The sequence below is a fragment of the Suncus etruscus genome, chromosome 13 (assembly GCF_024139225.1).
Source record: "Suncus etruscus isolate mSunEtr1 chromosome 13, mSunEtr1.pri.cur, whole genome shotgun sequence".
NCBI lineage: Eukaryota > Metazoa > Chordata > Mammalia > Eulipotyphla > Soricidae > Suncus > Suncus etruscus.
The window spans coordinates 85,912,942-85,935,189 of NC_064860.1; the positions used below are offsets into that span (position 1 = coordinate 85,912,942).

At 34.5% G+C, this 22,248-nt stretch overlaps 1 protein-coding gene across 3 annotated transcripts in view; it reads left to right on the forward strand.

The window, feature by feature from the left end:
• ALCAM (activated leukocyte cell adhesion molecule) overlaps nt 1-21,890 on the forward strand; it is a 216,572-nt gene extending 194,682 nt beyond the window's left edge. For 2 of the 3 annotated variants that reach the window (XM_049785682.1, XM_049785683.1), the window contains exons 12-16: nt 420-552; nt 2,560-2,598; nt 2,889-3,006; nt 19,949-20,062; nt 21,705-21,890. In XM_049785682.1, coding sequence (XP_049641639.1) covers nt 420-552; nt 2,560-2,598; nt 2,889-3,006; nt 19,949-20,036 — 378 coding nt within the window. In that variant the 3' untranslated portion in view covers nt 20,037-20,062; nt 21,705-21,890. The remainder of the gene's footprint in view (nt 1-419; nt 553-2,559; nt 2,599-2,888; nt 3,007-19,948; nt 20,063-21,704) is intronic. The other variant, XM_049785684.1, reaches the window with a different exon arrangement.
• Nucleotides 21,891-22,248: the final 358 nt, after the last annotated feature.

Consider the following 22,248-nt stretch of genomic DNA (forward strand, 5'->3'; position numbering starts at 1 on the left):
GAAATACAGAAAAGTAGTATTTTTTCCTCAGAATATCACAGCTGTGTATATATGCATGCATATCTAATGGTTTGGAAAAAAATAAAATAATCACATTAGAAAAGAATCAAGTTCTTAAACTTTAAACAATCTCACTTTGACGACAAACATTTTCATGCCAAGGTTTTAGCTACTCTGAACATTTATTGAAATACATGAGTTTAATTACTGGGGTCTAAAATAGAATTATAAATAGGAATCCAGTTATGAAGTAATAAATCTTTTGACACTCTGCTCAAACCAAAAGTCTTATTTTTAGTCTTTATGGCTCTTTGATTCTAGTTAGGATTGTAGAATACACACCTCTTCAATTTCACTGAATATTAATGTTTTGTAATCCATGCTCATCCTTAAAACTATCTTTCTTTTTCTTCTTTCAGACTGAGGAATCACCTTATATTAATGGCAGGTATTATAGTAAAATTATCATTTCCCCTGAAGAAAATGTTACATTAACTTGCACAGCAGAAAACCAGCTGGAGAGAACAGTAAACTCCTTGAATGTCTCTGCTAGTGAGTATTTTGTTTCTGACATTTAAAAACAGTAAGAAAATTTGAAGTTATTCTTCATTAGTTTAAATTCTTCAGTTCCATCTTCCTGTACTACATCATGGTAAGTTTTATTTATTTTACATTTGATATCATCGCCATAAGGTTTTTTTTTCTTGGTATCCATTCTATTGCTATCTTTTTCTTAGTAAATAAATCATTTTACATTTTATAAATCATATAATTTATTTTCTGTATTCTCTAAAATTAACAGGATAAAAATTGATTTGCTTTCACTTAATACAGGTTGTTGTTTAGGGAAAAATTAATAATTCAAAGGCCATTCTCAATATTTTGGTAACAGTTTTGAGTTTGGCAAATTTATAATTCCTTTCATCTATTACTTCTCATTCCAATTTTCTTGACAGTTTTTTATCCCTTTTTATACAAGAATGCAACATTTTTAAATTATTCAGCAAAACATTAACAAAATTGTTTAATTTTATTTGCTAAACTCTTTTTCAAAAATTGTTGTTTTTGAGTATCCTATTTGAACCATAATTATGCATCAGAGAAAATGAAATAAAATGAAAATGAAATAAAATAAATAAAATGAAATAAAAATTTGTTGGTGCTGAAATCTGGGTAATGCATAGCTACCAGTGGCAACTTCTTCTGAAAGCATTGTCAATTAATTTGAAGTTATTCTTCATCATCAGTTCTTTTCATTGATCCTATTGCTGTGTCAATCTTAAATTATAAGTGGTCTAGAATGAACATTGATTCTACTTTTGTTCTTTGACTTTTTTTCTTTGTCAGATGGAATCCTGTATATGACCTTATCAGAAAGGGGCTATCTTTACTACAAATTACAGCTAGAAAATCTAGATGCCTAAAGATAATGGTTTTCTTACAGATTATGATTGGAGCATAAAAGCTTGATGGGATGACTTGGGAAAAGAACCAAACAAATTTGATTCTGAAAAAAGGAATGCTGATGCTTTAACAATTCAATTCAGAAAATATTGATTTCTTCTACATAGAAAGAGAATTTATTCTTTCTTCCTGAACATGAGTTTCTCTTTATTCTATCCCACTGAATAGTGCTTTGCTAGACCTTGCAGTGATTTAATCAACATTTAATTAAGCCTTTTTCAAATTTGCAAGAACCTCCTGAGATTTCAATTTTGTATGCGTGAAGAAGGATCTGGGAACCTTTATTATAACAAATATCCAGGGAATTTTGATGCAAAACTATATAAATAGAAGAGTACACATGCAATTTAATATAAGATGATAATTCACTATAATATCAATATTAAAATGGACTAGCAAAATTTTCCTGTCAGATTCATCTTGAATGACTTTTATAAATAAGTTTGTTGCCTCTATCTCAACAACATTCTCATTCTTAATCACTAAGACCACTTTTTTGTGCCATGACTTGTGGCACTGGAGAATGAAAATGAATTCTCTTATGTAGAAAGCAAGAGAAATTGGAAACCATCTTTTTCCAGGAGTAGGAGCAATAGTACATCTTACCCAATAGTGCGTAGGATGCTTGTCTTACAAGTGGCTGACCGGAGTTCAATTTCCCAATACCCCATACGATCCTCCAGGCCTACCTGGAGCAATCCCTGGTCCTCACCAGGTGTGCCCCACCCAACCAAAAAGAAAAACTGCATTGTAGATTTTATATGTAGCAACTTATTTCTCTTTTAAAAAGTGAAATGCTCGTTAAAAATGGTAGAGAATAGAAAAATTAATATAACATTTATATTTATACTCTCAGTTGCAATTGTGACATTTTCTAGAATAAGTTAATGTCTTTATATTGTAATTACCCTCCTTTCCTTAAAACAAGATTGACTCTTTGTAGGGAAGCTCACACTCTATTAAGTGTAGTTTTTTTCTTTTCTTAGCCGTAGAATAGATATCAAGAGTATCATTATATCATATTATAATGGTAAAGGTGACTTTCTCTTTCAACAACTTTTGTTTTTAATTCCATATTAACATTTTTCATTTCAGTAAGTATTCCAGAACACGATGAGGCAGACGAGATAAGTGGTAGGTACTTACTATACTGCCGACTCCTCTCCCTTGATATCAGCTCAAGATTTATGAAGTGTCATTATATTAGTGATGTTCCTACCTACCACAATTTTGAAATTAAAATAGAAAATGAGACAAGATAGAAAGAATGCTAAAATCTTATCGCTTACAATCCCATTTGCATGTTGCTCATAGTAGTAGGCCTTAGGCATTTTAACATGTTAACTAGGTTGACTTTTTTTTTTTTTTTCAAAAAAATACTTAGCATTGTCTATAATTGCATGGAATTTTCTTCTTTGTTGTAGATGAAAATAGAGAAAAGGTGAATGACCAGGCAAAATTAATTGTGGGCATCGTTGTTGGCCTCCTCCTTGCTGCTCTTGTTGCTGGTGTTGTCTACTGGCTCTACATGAAGAAATCAAAGTAAGTTGCTGAAAAGATCATTGTTCATTTGTATTTATTGCTGGGGAAAATATGAAGTCTTTAGTTTGTTTGTTTGTTTGTTTTTGTTTTGGGGCCACACCCGCTGCACTCAGAAATAACTCCTAGAAAGCTCAGCAGACTATATGGGATGCAGGGATCTAACCCAGGTTTGATGCACGCAAGGCAAATGCCCTACCCACTGTGCATTATTCTAGCCCCCAAAATATGATGACTTGATTTTTCTCACCACCTCTGTGCATATAATTTCTACAATACGAAAGATATAGGCCCCAACTAGGCTACTATAATATTTTTACTTTCAAGTCACTGACTTAGTTACCGACATCAGGTTTGTGATTTGAGCTGTCTATTATGTTTAATTAGCCTAATACTCTGAATGTTGATTTTTCAATAAGATTGGATGTTTATAATGTTTTTACTACCTACATGTCAGCTATTGCATACTATTTGGCTGGGGTTGCTAGAGACAATTAAATATAGTGAATCATTTTATGATCACTGTGAGTTATCAGTAGTGACAAACATGGCCAACAAGAAAACATTCAGTGAGGAAAAATTATCATATCACTAAGCCCTGTCACTATATTCCTGTTCTAGTCAGCTTACTTTGCTTATTAGAAGCTATTTCAGAAAATATTCATCATTATCTTGGATTTAAATATACATATATATACAAAATATATGTATTATTTATTAGACAAAGAACCAAGACTACTTTTTAAATGTGTAGGTGTTTAGAAACAAAATGATAAGTCATAAAATAATACATATCATATAAATCTTATAACCCAAGTAGTAATTTGTTAATAAATTTAAATATCCAAATGACGATTCCTAATATACATGAACATGACTACTACTTCTGATCCCACCTGCCCTGTGATTATGTATCTAAATATATATACATATATAGTGATATATAGTGAGATATAGTGAGGCAGAGATTGTTTTTTAATATTGCATTTTGGGGGGTCTTTTGGACCACACCCATTTGATGCTCAGGAGTTACTCCTGGCTAAATGCTCAGAAATTGCCCCTGGTTTGGGGGATTCCATATGGGACACCGGGGGATCGAACCGTGGTCCTTCCTTGGCTAGCGCTTTGCAAGGCAGACATCTTACTTCTAGAGCCACCTCGCCGGCCCTTAATATTACATTTTTAAAGAAGCTTCATTTGTGATTATTTAGTATGAGCATGACTTCATACATAGGTTTTTAAACCTCCTTGTCTTTTTAATAAGTAAATTGACATTTTCAGGGGCTTTATATATACTAGCTAATAGCAACTTTAATACATAAACTTATATTTTCCTAAAATGTGATATGAACTCTTTCAACAACTCAAGGAAGTTAATGTAAAAGAAAATCAACAGAGCAAATGAGCCAATCAGAATTTGTGATCCTCCGTTGTAAAACTAGCAATTTCAGTGGAATTGTATTTTATTGAAGCTGCCTTCAAAAGGAATTAGTAGCTTAGAAACTTTAAAGTCAGGTGAGATGATATTGAATTTAGCTCTGTTTTGTTCTGATAACCTATTTTTGAAGTGGATAGTATTATTTATGTTTGCATTGAAAAATGCATGGAATGAGTAAGTGAATTTCTTGAGGTTACATCGTTTCTGAGAATAAATATTGTATTTGATTGAAGACAGAGATGTTTTAGATCTTTGTATTTAATTGCTTACATAATTTTGGGTCCTATTAGACATGTTCATGTTGTGCTGTTTTTAATGTACTTATTTGCTCTTCTACCCATTATGGAACAGTTACTTCTGATCTTGGCATTTTATTCCTGAGTCTTAAGCTGTCCACTCTATAACTTGAAATATCTTTTTTTTTATTGTGGCCAAAATGAATTACAAATCTTACACAGTGATATTTAAGGTACACAGTGACAATAAATGAGGGCCTTTCCACCACCAGTGTTGTCCTCCCTTCATCCCTGTTCCCAAGCATATATCCTTATCTCCCTCCTTTATCCCCAGAATGCTAGTGTAACTAAAAGTATATATGTTAACACTAATGTAAACCATTTTTTTGCAGTTCAGATACTGTTACTAGTGGTTTCTTAAAGGTTTAGAGTCAAATGAGCACTGTAAAAACAATATTAGAGTGGCAATTATTGTTTGCATGGGTCCACCAAAGTATGGAGGTCATGGAAAGGAAAAACTTTGGCCTAAGTACAAGGAGATCGTACCCCTGAAGTTTCCTGATATAAGACCATTTCTAGGCTCCAGGCAAACTAGTTTGTCCATTCCAGGTCATTGTCTGTAGTGCCCATGCAGTTATATTTTTCACAGTCTCTGTTGTTGGTCTCATGTTTCTGTATTGAAGGTCCTGGAATCTGTATATCCTACATTGGAGTCAGGATGGTGCGGAGTGGCATCTAATTTCAACTCACAATTAAAGAGCAATGCAGAAAGCCCTGTCCAGTACGCAGGTCGTTGTTGCTGCTTAAATCTTCTCAGTGTTAAGAGAAGACTCTTTTGAGTAAATCGATGTCAGAGCAGCAGTAGGGTCTTCCCTGGTTATAACTTGAAATATCTTTAACTCAATAAACACTTTACTTAAAAATGCTTTATGGGTTTCTGTAAAAAACACAGAAACTATTTATACCATCCATTGACAGGAAATAAGGACAGTTAATGACAGCATCGATGTCATGGAAAAATCTTTATAACTATGTTTCCCTGTGAAGAGTGTATCCTTACTTTATAATCCACAATGTGGTACAACACAAGTCTTATAGTGTAGACTCTAAGAGATTTAAATTGGATTTACCTCGAATTTCTGATATTCTTTAATGGAACTTCTTCATAACTTAAAAAATAATGATAGGTACAGTAGATAGAAGATTGCCTTGATGTGGCTGACCTGAGTTTGACACCCCACATCCCATGAGATTTTCTAATCCCTGAATGTGAGCCAGGAATAAGCCCCCAGAACAGCCCAGTGTGGCCCAGAAACCAAATAAATTAAAATAAATAAATAAATAACATGATATTTCTCTGTGTCTTGGAGTTGAAAAATAAATTGCAATTCTATGTTATGATCCAATGAAAGTTAGATCCCTGTAGCAATTACAGTAGTCTTACTCACTCTAATTGTCAGTATATTCATAAACCCCTCTTTCTCTCTCTCACACACTCTTTCTATACATAAGTATATATGCATATGTATATATTATTCATGCTTCATTTGTTACCATTTAGTAAGCCATAATTAAAGTAAAATCCATAATTAAAACAAATGCTGGACAGTTAGATTTTATAGAGCCTTTGGGTTTAGGATTAAAACCAAGCATTTCTTAAATCAAGTACAAATTTTACAGGCTGATTTAAAATGCACCTAAATTACTGCCTAAATTATATAATTATAATATGATATAATATAATATATATAATAAATATATAATATATTTCTATAAATATAAATATAATCATATTATATTTACTAGTATTATAGTGTTATATTTCAGTTTTCATCCTAACCACCAAAATGTAATAGTTATTATTGTCAGGTACTGATAGAGTTCTTTGGATTCTTTTAGTATTTTTCACACATTCCTGATTATATGTATCATTCAGAGCCCTCAGAGATATATCAACACTTTTTCTATTTGAGTTATGCTAACACCTTTGTCCATGGTAAATACAAATAAATAATAAAGATATTTGTTTTGTATTTTAACTAAAGTAACTGAATTCAGATCATTTCTGATGGGCTCTTGGGACCATACATATGCAAGGATTAATTTTGGTTCAGTTATGTGCAAGGTAAGTGCCTTCTCCTCTGTACTGTATCTCCAGCACCCATTATTAGATAATTTTGGATAGAATGGATGATGTGTTGTGTTATGCAAAAGGCACTAAATAACTAACTAAGCCAGCTCTAATCTAGTTGTTTACTGCTAGAGTACAGACCCAAAGGACTAAGAACCAGACCATACAACTAGAATAAAGCTTAATACTTTAATCCATCTGCCCAAAACCTGTCACACTGGCCAGCCAGAGCCATCTCCTGAAGGAGATGAGTGAAGTCCATGGTCAAGAGGAAGATCAGGGCCCAGAGAGATAGCACAGCGGTGTTTGCCTTGCAAGCAGCCGATCCAGGACCAAAGGTGGATGGTTCGAATCTCGGTGTCCCACATGGTCCCCCGTGCCTGCCAGGAGCTATTTCTGAGCAGACAGCCAGGAGTCACCCCTGAGCACCGCCGGGTGTGACCCAAAAGCCAAAAAAAAAAAAAGAGGAAGATCATGTACGGAAAGGATATAGGGAGGTTCCAGTTTTTTGATGATTCATAAAATGATTGGCTATTGACTAGGGGTACTTTCCAGCTTTCCTTGTCCTTTCCTTATAGGCTACCTGGTGTGGCCAGGTAGCTTAGCGTGGTGTTAATGGAAATAGGCTTGTGAAAACCTTACGTGTAACATGCACCATGTGGTTCTTACAAAATAGCTTCTCTCCCTGCTCAGAAGCTGAGAAAAAGCCTGCCATGTGGCCTTTACAAAATGGCATTTCTTCTTGTTCAGAACCCAGGCCCCAATATTACTAATAATATAAGTTTAAATATATATGTAATTAATGGTTTTTAAAAAGTATTCCCATTTTCTCCATAATATCCTTAGAAAAAATGTTTTTAGGTCTTAAGTTAAATGTTACAACTTGACTTCCATCTACCCTTATGTATATTGTCCAAGCGCTAATGAGAAAAATTTAAATAGTGATAAAAACTGTAAGCCAGCATGATGCAGCTTTAAATTTATTTTTAAATTTATAAAAGCTTATAAAATTATAATATTGTTATATTTAAGACACCCCCCAAACATCGTATCACTAAACTAGAGTTAATCATTAGTCACACATTTGTAATCTCAAAATGCCTATTGTATGAATATTGGAAACTTTTCAAGAAACATCTTTACAACATATGATATATATGTATATATGTGAGATATATATACATATACATACATCTACATATACATATACACACATATAAATATAAATATATATGGTTGGGACATTTGAAATGCAAGAATATCCCTGTCATATCTGCTTATTTAATGGTTTATTTATTCCACTACCATTTAAGAATAAAACAGATCATTCTAAATTTGTGGAAGGACTAATCAGAACTCATCCATAACACTGAAACTTCAAAAAGCTGTGTTTTACTGTGTCAAACCCTTTTCATTAGTATCTCTTTATATATAGAACTGTGTAAAATCACCCACACACACCATATTTCCATGTCCAGATGAGTGGTCCAAACCAGGCTGACAGTGAAACATATGTAGTCTGGCGATCTTCTGTCTCTTATCAAGAACTGGCTGCCTGCCAGAACTGCCATTTTTATTGAGTACAAAGACCACCCAGGGTGGAGAAGTAAAGACAGATAGATAGCTCAGGATATCCTGAGCCAGTCCCACCCAGGTTTACTGTAAAACAATCGCTGTTTGGGGGTAAAACCAAGTTGTAAACAAACAGATAAAAAGGAACCAGGGATGATCTTTGTTTTGGATAAAACAAGATGTAATCCAAGAGAATTGGATCATTTAATAAAGTTGACTTAAATAAACTTCTATACTACTTTCATTTTTATTTGGTTTGGGGTGGCCCATTTCAGCAATACTCAGGAACTAATGCTGTTCCTGTATTTGGAATTTGCTCTTCACTGACTAGAGGTCCTTGGCATCAAACACTTAAACCCACACCTCCTAAATGCAAAACATGTGCTCTACCATTTTGTACTATTTCCTCAACCCTTGACTCCTATTTTTGAGTCAACTAATTCTAAATCAAATCCATACTTCCATGTAATAACATTGATATCTCATCAAATGCGGTAAATTACAGTGTTGAAAGATCATGTAGCATATATAGATGTTTTAGCTCTACATAAGAAACTAGTGCTTTCTTTTTTCATTTCTTACTGAAATTCTTCAAACTTTAATGAGAAAAATTGCAGACTCCTTAATCGCTAAGAGTCTGTGAGATTAGCTTGCCCAAAATAATGTAACCAATATTTTTATTCTTTCATATATTTGCAAATATATTTTGTGGCTTCAGCAGACTTCTTTGGAAGTAAAATCTCATCTCATCTTTGATTGCCTACTGACATTTAATAAAAAAGAATCTGCTCCCATGTATATATGGCTAATGTGTTCTCTCCCTTTGTGTTAGAAGGTGACTATTGAAAGGGTATATCCACTCACAAACCTCCTCTCCTCTATTACATGTGATTGGAAATTTTTCCAGAGGAAAGGAAAGGTCTTCTATCAAAATATAATGTTTTCAATTTTTTTATGAAATGCTTCTGTCAGTCTGAAGAAATTTCTTTTTTTTTTCCTTTAGTATTCTAAAAATTATCTTTGTAAAGGTTAAGGGAAGTCCTGTTCCCTTGAGCATCTGAAGTTGATCCAGTTTGTGCACTTCCAGCATTTTAAAACCTTAATATGTCTGCAATTTCTGAAATTTGTATTAATTAGACCGCATTCAAGTGTGAGCCAGTATTAGTGTAGTAAGAGTACGATAGCTGTGATATTGAATGCAGATAGGTTGTGTCCTATTTTTATGCCTTTTTGATATTATTAAATTTATTTTTAATCTCCTCTGATCATCCTTTTAATGCAAGTTCCTTGTTCCTTATGTTTTCCTTTCATCTAAATGTAGAAGAATTCCCTCCTTTTAATTCCCTCCTTTTCATTTTTCCTTTATGTTCTTTTTTTTTTTTTTTTTTTTTTTTTTTTTTTTTTTTTTTTTTTTGGTTTTTGGGCCACACCCTGTGACGCTCAGGGGTTACTCCTGGCTATGCGCTCAGAAGTTGCTCCTGGCTTCTTGGGGGACCATATGGGACTCCGGGGGATCGAACCGCGGTCCGTCCTAGGCTAGCGCAGGCAAGGCAGGCAGGCACCTTACCTCCAGCGCCACCGCCCGGCCCCCCTTTATGTTCTTTTTAACGAGGCCACAACATTTCCTTATTTGAGTGGTCATTTCTTTAGGACATCTTTTAAAAAATTAAGGATATAAAATTGGAACATAATAAGGTCACATAATAAGGTCAGTATTATTCTTTTTTATTTCTATCTTTGAATCTGGAAATCGCTGACAACTCTACTGGAGCATTCCTATTCCTCTAGTTATTTATTAAGTTCTGTCCCAGAGGAAATTCATCTCTCAGATAGATATTATTAGGGAAAAAGTAAAAATAACTATTCTTGGGCCAGAGCGGTGGCGCTAGATTTAAGGCATCTGCCTTTCAAGCGCTAGCCTGGAGGAACTGCAGTTTGATCCCGTGACATCCATGTAGTTTCCCAAGCCAGGGCCAATTTCTGAGAGCTTAGCCAGGAGTAATCCCCGAGTGTCAATGGGTGTGGCCCAAAATCAAACAAAATAAACCAAATAAACAAAAAATAACTATTCTCACATGTATCTACACATGTATCAATAAGCAGTTGGCTGAAACTAACAGTTCACATTAGTAGGGTCCAGTCCTAAATCCCCTTTTATTGTTTGTCTATGTCATGCTATTAATTATAAATCACAGAAAACATCCATCTACTTGGAAAGTATTAATGATCTTTTATTTTAAACTTTATTGATTGATTGGTTTCTGGGCCACACCTGGCTACACTCAGGGATTACTCCTGGCTCTGGCACTCAGAAATTGCCCCTGGCAGGCTGGGGGACTATATGGGATGCCAGGGATCAAACTAGGTCCCTCCCAGATTGCCGCATGCAAGACAAATACCCTACCACTGTGCTATCTCTTTGGCCCCTAATCTTTTATTTAGCTTGTAACAGACTCCTCAGGCTGACTCCAGATTTTCAAATTTATTTTGTATGCATACTTTTGAAAAAATATATAATCTTTTATTCACCAATCTAATTTTTCAAACTTTGCCTCCCAAGTACATTGTTGCCTTCTGACTTTCTCTTCACCTTTTCTACCTTCTTCATTTCTCAGCCTCTAAATTATTTTTTCAGTTGCTATATCATTGACAAACAACTTAGATATTTTTAAGATATAGATTTGTCATATGTCTAATACCGTTGTATATTTTTGTCTTATTTCATGGTTAAAAGACTTAAGATCTAGTCTCAGTAAATTTGAAATATTAAACCCAAGCCTTTCTAAAGGAACTCACAACCAGATTAGTACCCCTATGACCCTGACAAGGATGTCCAAACAACTACATAATATTAAGGAAAATCAGACCCAGAGACAGAGATAAAGTGGTAGAGCATGTGATATAAACAAGACTATATTTGATTGATAATACCCATCATTGCTGAGTGTGAGCTATCAAGATAAACTGCCCTTACATGAATAACAGAATTAGGAGTTGATTCTTAGATTTGAACTTCTGCTGTACAATAATATTATGACCTTAGACACTATTACTCAACTTCAATTTGGTGCAGCCCTTTCAACTGTAGGGGCAACTTACAAAGACTGTGTCATTTATCCTAGCACCACTCACTTCTGAACTTTGGATGTGGAAATTTGTCCATAGTCTTATACTCAGGATTGATTCATAAGGATAGGAACTATTAGGCCAAGATTCCTTTTCTGTTTCACAATTGAGACTACTTTTGAAGATATTCTGACATTCACATACTGTAATTCTCTGCTTTAAGTATTCTCACAAGCCAATGTAACTAAAATGTGTGCTGATTGAAAATATTTAAAACTAATAAGCATAGTGATTTATGTTTTAATTTCACACTCATTCTTTCTTTAATAGAAAGAAAAGAAAAGGAAAAATAAGGAAGGAGGGTTGGTGTGGCAGGTTGAGTTGTGTGTTTAATAATATCTTTATTTAAACATCATGATGACAAACATAATTGTAGTTGGGTTTAATCATAAAAAGAACATCCCCCCTTCACCAGTGCAACGATCCCACCACCAATGCCCCCATCACCTCCCTCCCCCACCCCTGCCTATATTTGAGACAGGCTTTCTACATCCCTCAATCAATGACATTGTTATGATAGTTCTCAGCATAGTTATTTCTCTAACTGTACTCATCACTCTTTGTGATGAGCTTCATATCTTGAGCCCGTCCTTCTGGACCTAATCTCTGGGAATTATTTCAATGTCTTTAATTTTTTTTAAAAACCCATAGAGAAGTGAGACTAACCTATGTCTATCTCTCTCCCTCTGAGTTATTTCACTCAGCCTAATAGATTCCATGTACATCCATGTATAGGAGAATTTAATGACTTCATCTCTCCTGACAGCTGCATAATATTCCATTGTGTGTATGTACAAATACATATACACAAATATAACAGTTTCTTTAGCCATTTATTTGTTGAGGGACATCTTGGTTGTTTCCAGAATCTGGCTATTGTAAATAGTGCTGCAATGAATATAGATGTGAGGAAGGGATTTTTGTGTTGTGTTTTTGAGTTTTAGGGTATATCCCTAGAAGTCACACTCATTCTTAAATGCCTAACCTTGTCCCTTATCAACATACTGGAAAACATTTTACTGAAGAGAATAATAAATGCAGATTTATTTTCTTGATGTAGTAGATGGATCTCTAACTTTAGCAGTTCTTACAAATTCAAAAAATATTGAAGACATTTGTTTTGTTTTATTTTCTATCATACAACTTCAAAATAAAATCAAATATAATCCATCTTGTTTTGAGGAAAAAACACTCCCTAACCTAACAGAATTTATGGAATAATTTTCTGATGAAGGATCAAACCAGGACCTCACCCATGCAAGGCATATCCTCTATCACTTAAACTGCATTCTGGGCCCCCAAAATAATTTGTTTTGCTTTAGTGAATAGATGCTCAGTAAACAAAACAATAAATTTTATTATAAAATGCATGCAAATTTTATTTACAGATACTCCAAGACTGCCTCCTTATTAACAAACAACATGACTATTATTCCTCATGAATGGGTAGTATAATTTAGTGAAAAACACTTCACATACTTAGCATAGTATATTTGTTGCATACTCAAGCTAGAATGCTAGCATTTGAGACATGACTTTGCTAATTACTAGCTGTGTGATCAAGTATATTTAGTATCTCACTTAAAATGAAGGCAAATATAACTTAATATCTGCAGCAGTTGAAGAGTGCACAAAATTAAGCGTTTGACAGATAGCTATTATTTGGTAGAGTAATATTAAGAAAGAGTTTCTACTTTAATTTACTTATTTCATATTATCTTTATACTTCACGAAAAATAATTTAGGGGTAGGAGCAATGGTACAATGGGTAGGGTGTTTGCCTTACACACAGACAACCTGCGCTCGATCCCAGGATCCCATATGATACCCCAATCCCTAAAAGAATTGATCCTTGAACTCAAAGTCAGAAGTTAAGCCCTGAGCACTGCCAGGTGTGACAAATAAGTAAAATAATAATAATAATAATAATAATAATAATAATAATAATAATAGCAATAACAATAATAGTTTACTTAAAGTGATCTAACTTGGGCAGAAGATAGTACAACAAATAAACCATTTTCCTTATGTGTGCCTTATCTGATATGATCTCAGAATCATGTAGATCCCCTGAACTCTATCAGGCATGATCATTAACATAGAGCCAGAAGAAAGCCTTAAACACTGCAGGGTGTTGCCCTCAAACAATAAAAATAAGAATGAATTAAGGTAGCTAACTCTTACCCTACAAATATATTTCAGGTTTTATATTAGCAGCAATAACTCTCTTTAACTCCAACTCAGCAGTGCTTAATTTCAACTTCACCTGCTGGATCTATAGGCTTTACTATGATGATAATGCAATTTGCTCCAGGTAACATTGCTCCTCCAGGCCTAGAAGGTATTATTATTGCCATCCTGCTCTTTATATTCCCTGCTACTTAGTACAACATGATGAAATCATAGAAATATATTTTCATCTCTGGATAAATAAATACAACTAGACAGTAAATAGAATGGGAGACGTAAGTGATATCTCATTGAACTTTTGGCCTGATTTCTGTCTCCCTAAGAATGAGAATATGCTTTAGTTTTTCTCTGTATAAATGTGTATTCTAAAATAACATCAGGGTTGGGGAAATAAGTACAGCAGATAAAGTGCTTTCCTTGTACATTGCTAATGCAGGTTCAGTCCCCAACACTGCATCTGATTTCCTGAGCACTGCTAGGAGTTGATTTCAGAAACAAGAGTAAGTTGTGGCACAGCCAGGTATGACCCTACAACCACAGATTTTAAAAAACACCAATTGCTTACATGATATATGCAATTAAATCTGTTTTGATAGGGGCCAGAATGATAATACTGTAGGAAAGTTCTTGACTTGTAAGCTGCTGACCCATGTTTGATCCCAGACACCCAAAGTCTCTGATTTCTATTGATACCCCAGTACCAGGAATTCTTGAGCAAAGAGCCAGGAGTAAGCCCTGAGCACTGCCATGTGTCACTCCAAAATAAACAGAAATCTGTTCTGATAAATGTGTAAACCTTTTAACTAATACTTTGGTAAAATACATAGGGCATCCTACCACCCTAGAAAATTCCCTTGAAACTTCCTACTCATCAGACTCACCATTCCACTTCCCTTAGGTAAACAATGTACTGTATGCTATCACCAGAAGTCAAATGTGCCTTATTTTGAATGCCATGGAAATGATATTGCACAGTTCTATTGTGCCTGGCTTATTTTTTTCTAAATTATATCTAGAATCTTTGTATTAATTGTGTCATTTAACAATCTGGGGCCGAAGCGGTGGTGCAGGCAGTAGGGTTATTTGCCTTGCAAGCGCTAATCTAGAATGGACCACAATTCGATCCCCAGCATCCCATATGGTCTCCCAAGTTAAGGGAGATTTCTGAGTGCATAGCCATGCATATACCTAAATGCTGCCAGATTTGGCCCAAAAACAAAAACAAAAACAAAAAATCTCTGTAGTGTTCCATTGTTAGAACATATCACATTGTGTTGATTTTTTTCTCTTGGTACAGAGAGTTGGATAGTTTCCAGACTGGGATATTACAAATAATATAGCTAGAATAGCTAAAAGAAAAAGGGTTTTTTTCTTTGCTTGTTTTGGGGCCACACTTGCTGGTGCTCAGGGGTTACTTCTGGCTCTGCACTCAGAAATCGCTCCTGGCAGACTTGGGGGACCATATGGGATGCCAGGAATTGAACCTAGCTTGGTTCCAAGTTGGCCATGTGCAAGGCAAACACCCTCTGTGTTATCACTCCAGTCCCTAAAAAAGCATTCTTATGCAAGCAATTTGATGGACATATGTCTTCATTTCCTTGGATAAATAATTAGAAATAGAATTGCTTCACCAGCCAATAGATATTTATTCAAGGGAAATTGTCAGTTTTTCAATGAAATTTTTCTCTTTTAGCTTTCAACACACAAGCAGTGTATATGAGAGTTTCCATCCTTTCATCTCCTTGTTAAATTTGACACTGTCCTTATATTTACCTTTAACTAGTATGGGAGGTAGAAAATGACATATAATTTTGAATTTAGATTTTTTTCCCTGACTTAATGATTTTATGCTCCATTTATTTTTTTTACTCATTTCATATCTTCTATACCAAAAATGCAAATGTTTGCCTATGAGGTTTTCTTTTTTGATATTTGTTATTTATGGTTGATTTCTAAGAGGTTTTTAGGTGATTTTTCCCTTCTAACTCTGTGCTCAGAGATCATTCCTGATGATGCTCAGGGAACCATATGGGTGCCAAGAATCAAATCTCACTTCTGTTGGCCATTCCATGTCATTTATCTTTATATATCATGTATGATTTAGATTATCTGGCATTTATTCTTCTCCTCATAATTTATTTTACTTAACATGGAACTTTTTTGAGGGGGAGGGGCACATCCAGCAAGCACGCGGGGGTTACTTTTGTCTCTGCACTCAGAAATCACTCCTGGCAGGCTCAAGGGAGCATATGGAATGCCTGGGATCAAAACTGGATCATCTGCATGCAAGACAAATGCCCTAACCACTGTACTATCTCTCTAGCCCCAACATGGTACTTTTGAAATTCATCAAAATTGTAACAAAAGATTTTATTTTTTATATAGTAGTATTCCACAATATGACAAATATTTATACCTCTCAATATCATTTTTCCATTTATATACGTGTATATATGTAGATAGATAAATAGATGATAAATAGATAATTGATAGAGAGATAGATGATAGATAGATAGATAGATAGATAGATAGATAGATAGATAGATAGATAGATAGATAGATAGATAGATAGATAGATAGATAGTAGATGGATGGATGGATGGATGGACAGATGAACGGACGGACAGACAGACAGAGGCAGGCAGACAGACTGACTGACTGATGACTGATACTTGAGTTTCAAGTATCCTTGATCAGATATACAGGGTTTGAATATTTTCTCTCATTTGGTTTGATGTTTCTTTGATTCTTCTTGTTTCTTTTATAATACAATAATTTTTGGTTTACATACTGACGCATGCTTATTTTTGTAGTATTTTTTGTTAATGGAATCAAATCATTGAAGATGCTTCCACAGTGAATATCATGGGAAGTTTGCCTAGATTTTCCACAATATATTTTATTGTTTTAGGTAAAATATCTGTATCTTTAATGAAATTGTTGTACAATTTTTTTTCGTATTTGGGATCTGGGGGCCACACCAATGGTGATCCTGGTTTTGTGCTCAGAGATCACTTTTGGTAGTGATAGGAGGACAAGATGTGCCACTGATAGAACTAGAAAAAACTACATGCAAGCTAAGAACCATAAACACTTTAGAATCCCTCTGGACCCTTTTAATTTTTGTTTGTTTGTTTTTGTTTGGGGGCCACTCCCAGTAAGACTCAGGGGTTACTCCTGGCTATGCGCTCAGAAACCACTTCTGATTTGGGGGACCACGTGGGACGCCGGGAAATCGAACCATGGTCCATCCTAGGCTAGCGTGGGCAAGGCAGGTGCCTTACCCCTTGCGCCACCACTCCAGCCCCTCTCTAGACTCTTTTGAATACATTTTGAATGATCATTTTTGATAGATTAAATGATTAGCACTGTTATAAATTTACTGTCAGCACATTTGAGCACTTGTCTGGAGTCTCAATTCTATTTTATTGATATGAGAGTCTGATTTTTATCCCAATACCAAATTAGTTTCATTACAGTAACATTGAAGTATAGATTAAAGTTAGGTAATCTAATGCCTCCCATCTTTTTTCTCAAAAGTTTTTCTTTTTTTTGTCTTTTTAGGGAATTTCATGATTCCATGCACATTTTAAAGCTCTGTGTCTTTGAAAAATGTAACTGAAGCCTTTTATAGGAGTTTCATTGAAATTGTATAGGAATTAATGAGTCTAGCAATGAGATTATGTGGAACTGAGTATTCGTAATGCATGCCCTAAGGCAGCTACAACAGTGTTGGAAATTTTCAACTTCATCAACTATTTCCCCAAGAGTTTAGAGTTGTTGGTGGCTGATGCTTATTGATACCTACCAGGTATGGGCAACAACCTGGTGGAAGTTGGTTGTCATGTTAAGAAAGATCCAATAGTACTAACTAACCCTGGTTAGTTGTATTTGTGATTGTGTTTGCTTGCACCAGGCAATCTGCATAACTAACTTCAAGCTAGCATAGTAAGCACCCTATGGTTCCATGCTAAATTTGGCCAGGCTTACGCTCTTACCAAATTATTCAGTTATTTAAACACTTTAGTCTGTACCAGTTTAGTCTTTGCAGGCCTTTTGTCTGACATTAGGCTTTCATTCCACTGCCATCATAGGTATGGAGGGAGGGTAAGTGACTGGTTTTGCTGGAATTGGCCAAGCTAGCTGTTATGCAGCCCACCACTGCTCTCCACTCATATTATAAGTGGAATTTTTGCCTTGGATGCTTCCTGTTCTGAAAGGACTCAGAGTCCCTTCAAACTTGCTAGAAGCTGCTGTAACTGTGAATGTTATTTTCAATTTAGTTATTGCCCGAAGCTCAGTTTTATTTTAAGACTAAATTTTTTTGGTTATATCTAATTTATTTAGTATTATATACATCATGATTTACAGAGTGGTTGGGAACAGAGTTTCAAATTCAGATAATGAGTGTTCCAACACCATACACACCATCACCAGTGTCAACATCTCTGCACCAGGGACCCAAAGATTCCACCCCTCTCCTCTTGCTAACTCCATAACAAAAACAATTTTTTTTACAAATTTATTTTAGTGCCTAGTTGCATATTGGGAACTGTACCTCTGTCAGAGGTAGTGGCTGGGCTCTTCATTGAATATTCTTATCTCGTCCCTTGTTGATTCTGATTTTAATTCATATTTGCTGCATTCCTTGTCTTGCTGTAATATTTATCAAGTTCTAGTATCATTTGCTAAAATACAAAAATATTTTCTTCTGGTTTACAGAGTTGAATGCTGGTTACATCTGAATGCTAGTTACAATTTTTATTTTTATTTACTTATTTTTCATTTTATGTTTTTTAATTTATTTTATTATATTTATTATATATTTTGTTATATTATATATTTATTATATTATTATTATTTATTTGTTTATGTTAGGGGGACACACCCGGTGGCAACTCAGAAGTTACTGCTGGCTTTGTGCTCAGAAATTACTCATGGCAGGTTCGGGAGACCATATAAAATGCCAGGGATCTAACCCAGGTCCATCCCAGGTTGGCCGTATGCAAGGCAAATGTTCTAGTACTGTGCTATTTCTCCAGCCCTACTGAGTCACTTTTTAAAACATATGAGATTATAGTCTATCATGTGTATCATATGGTATATATATTATGCAACAAAACTGTTCCAAGTGAATTCATAGATTCATGTAAAAAGTTAGGCTTTTAAAAACCCTCAGGCGACCAGCGATAGTGCTCAGTGAACAGGGACAGGGGTTTGAAATCCATCTCTAGAGATCGTTGTTCCTCCACGTATCCTGCTATAGCCTGGGAGCTTTTGGAGCACTGTCCCTGATGGTCTCTGGGAATACAAATAATTTATATTTCTACAGGAATGTCTTTAAAATGTTATTACACGGGCCGAAGCGATAGCACAGCAATAGGGTGTTTGCCTTGCACGTGGCAGATGCAGGACAGACCTGGTTCGATCCCTGGTGTCCTATATGGTCCCCGTGCCTGATAGGAGCAATTTCTGAGCGAATAGCCAGGCGTAACCCCTGGACCACTGGGTATGGCCCAAAACCAAACAAACAAAAAAACACAATAAAGTGTTATCACAGGGACTTGAGAGATTGTATAATTGATAGGGCACTTGCTTTGCACACTGCTGATCAAGGTTTGATTCATGGTATCCCATATGGTCCTCCAAGTACCTTCAGGATTAATTCCTCAGTGCAGAGCTAGGAGTGACTCTAAACATTGGCAAGTATGGTCACCCCAAAAAAATTATTATTTATTATAGTATTTGATTATGTTGGCAAAGCCTTAGCTGTTTTTCTGTCATATGAATAGATTTGAAGGCTATATTTTAAGCTAATATAATCACTTTAAACCACCAAATTAAATGTAACTTATACTAAATAGAATATTATTTCAGTTTCAATGAGCCATATGTCTTTTTCACACATATCTCATACAACATTATGACTCTCTTTCAACTAAAATCATGATTCTTCATGAGTGAATTGAAGAGTTCTATTTATACATATAAGTACTTTTAAGGAAAAATGATTTTCTACTCTGGCTTCCTTAACCAGAGTTGACTGAGAATCTTTCTTTAAAAATGGATATATTAGGAGAAAGCAAGTACTAGATGATACTATTCATACTCATTTATTGAATATAAAAACACAAAGGGAATAGGAAATGATCAATAAAAATGAACACTGATTTTTCTGCCTACAATACTTAGAAAATTAAGTTAAATATATATGTCAATGTAATCATTTGGGTTCTGTTTGTTTTTTTATAGATCTGCATCAAAACATGTAAACAAGGACCTTGGTAACATGGAGGAAAACAAAAAGTTAGAAGAAAACAATCACAAGGCAGAAGCTTAAGAAAAATTGTTCTAGTTGTTGTCAAGGTAGGTTGATGCTTTGAGGCTGATAGAAATAGTTTCCAGGGAAGTGAAAACATCCAAAGCTATGAGCAAGAAATTTTTGATATTTTAAAATGCTTCATAACTTCTGCTTTCAACACCAAGACATTTTCAAAAGGGAACTGGCAATTCATAAAAGTACTCTCCAAAGAATAATGCATGACTCTGACTGAGTAAATTCAACTGTGAGAGTTTAGCATTCAATTATTAATTTGCAATCTAATGCAAAATATTAAGTTGAATGCAATGAAGTTAATTTTATGGATTGATACTCTATAGGATGAGAGCCACTTCGTTAGTTAAATTTTATTTTAAAAGGAATTGTAACAATAAGTTTAAAATATAAAAAAATTTAAATATAGCCAGGCTCCAAATGGTTTTAACATAAAGGTTAACAAAAGTGTCTGGAAATATACACATACACTTGTGTATATTATATAGATATGTGTTTACATACCTATGATCATTTATGCACATTATATATATATCATTTATGTACAATATATATATTTGTATATAAGGTAAATATCTGTTATATCTGTTGCATATAATTATAAAAAACAATGATATATGATCTTAAGACAATCTCCAACAAAAGTCTATTTTCACAGCTTTGCGACTTTCAATTTAAGTTTTAAATTTTTATTTATGTCATCTTAGTCGGCCAACAGAGAAGCCTTTGGATGAATTATTTTGTGTATCTTTGAGAAAAACGGTTATTGTAGTTTACTAAATATTGTGAAAGTCCCCAAGAACACAGAAGTTTGGTTCATTTTAAATAAATTGCAGTCATAATTTGAGTACATCACTCAAATTAACTCTATAATTCAAAGTATGTACACATGAAAGAAAAATAGGAAAACATAAGATCTTTTTACCATCTGGGGGCCCAAGCGATAGTGCAGTAAGGCGTTTGCCTTTCACGTGGCTGATCCTGGACAGACCTCAGTTTGATCCCCATTTGATCCCCAATCCAGGAGTGATTTCTGAGTGCATAGTCATGAATAACCCTTGAACGTCATCAGGTGTGACCCAAAAAACAAAACAAAACAAACAAACAAACAAGAAATCCCTTTACCATCTTTAAATGAGAATCTCAATCTGGGTAAAGGAAGTAAGAACCTGGGTTCTTTCACTTTTCCTGTGCCTTCTTTCACCACATGAGGTTTTTCTCCTGCCTCTCTGTGGTCCATTCCTCAATCCTTTGTAAACACTGATTTCATTGTTTTATTTCTTCAGAATTTTTTAGTGGATATTTTCAAAGGATAACAGTTGAAAGATAAAACCCCAGAAAATTGAGTGTGATCTGAATAGTTAAATGAACTCTTTAAAGAGAAACAAAATGAAATACATTTCAGAAAAAAATATATCTTAAAATCTTATATAAATAAAGCAAGTCTCCTAAAAATAAAGACTGTCAAAAACTCTAGAACTTTTACTGGTAGAAAGTGCACAACAGTGCCTAGGATTATATATAGGTTTAGAAGCCTATAGTTTTTTAAGTTTTCAATAGTTTTTAAAGGCCCCTATAAAGTGATTTCTATCATATTTAGTACAAAGCTTGAGTTTATAGTGAAAAATGATTGCTGTGGATATGTATCTAAACTACATTTTTTCATTATTTCAGAGAAAAAATAACTATATAGACCAATTGAAGCATGAACGTGGATTGTATTTAAGACATATACAAAGACATTGACAGCAATTCATGGTTCAAGTTTTAAGCAGTTCATTCTACCAAGCTGTCACAGGATTTTAGAGAATTGTCTCAAGTAAACAATGAAATGAAATTACAAACAAAAAAACAGATTTTGGCAGCCATGATAATAGGTCATATGTTGTGTTTGGTTTAATTTTTCTTTTCCTGTAAATGTCGACACTGAGGATTTCTTTTTGGTTTGCCTTTATGTAAATTTTTTACGTAGCTATTTTTATACACTGTAAGCTTTGTTCTGGGAGTTGCTGTTAATCTGAAGTATAATGTAATGTTTTTATTTCAATTGTTTCTATGAATAATCTGAGCAGGCACATTTCTGATTCTGATTGCTATCGGTAATGCCCCAAACTTGCTCACAAGTACCCAAATCCCAAAGGTGGAAACTTGTGAAGATTGGGGACACACACATTGCCCTGTTCAAAAACTGTTTTATCATGAGAAGGGAAGGCAGAGA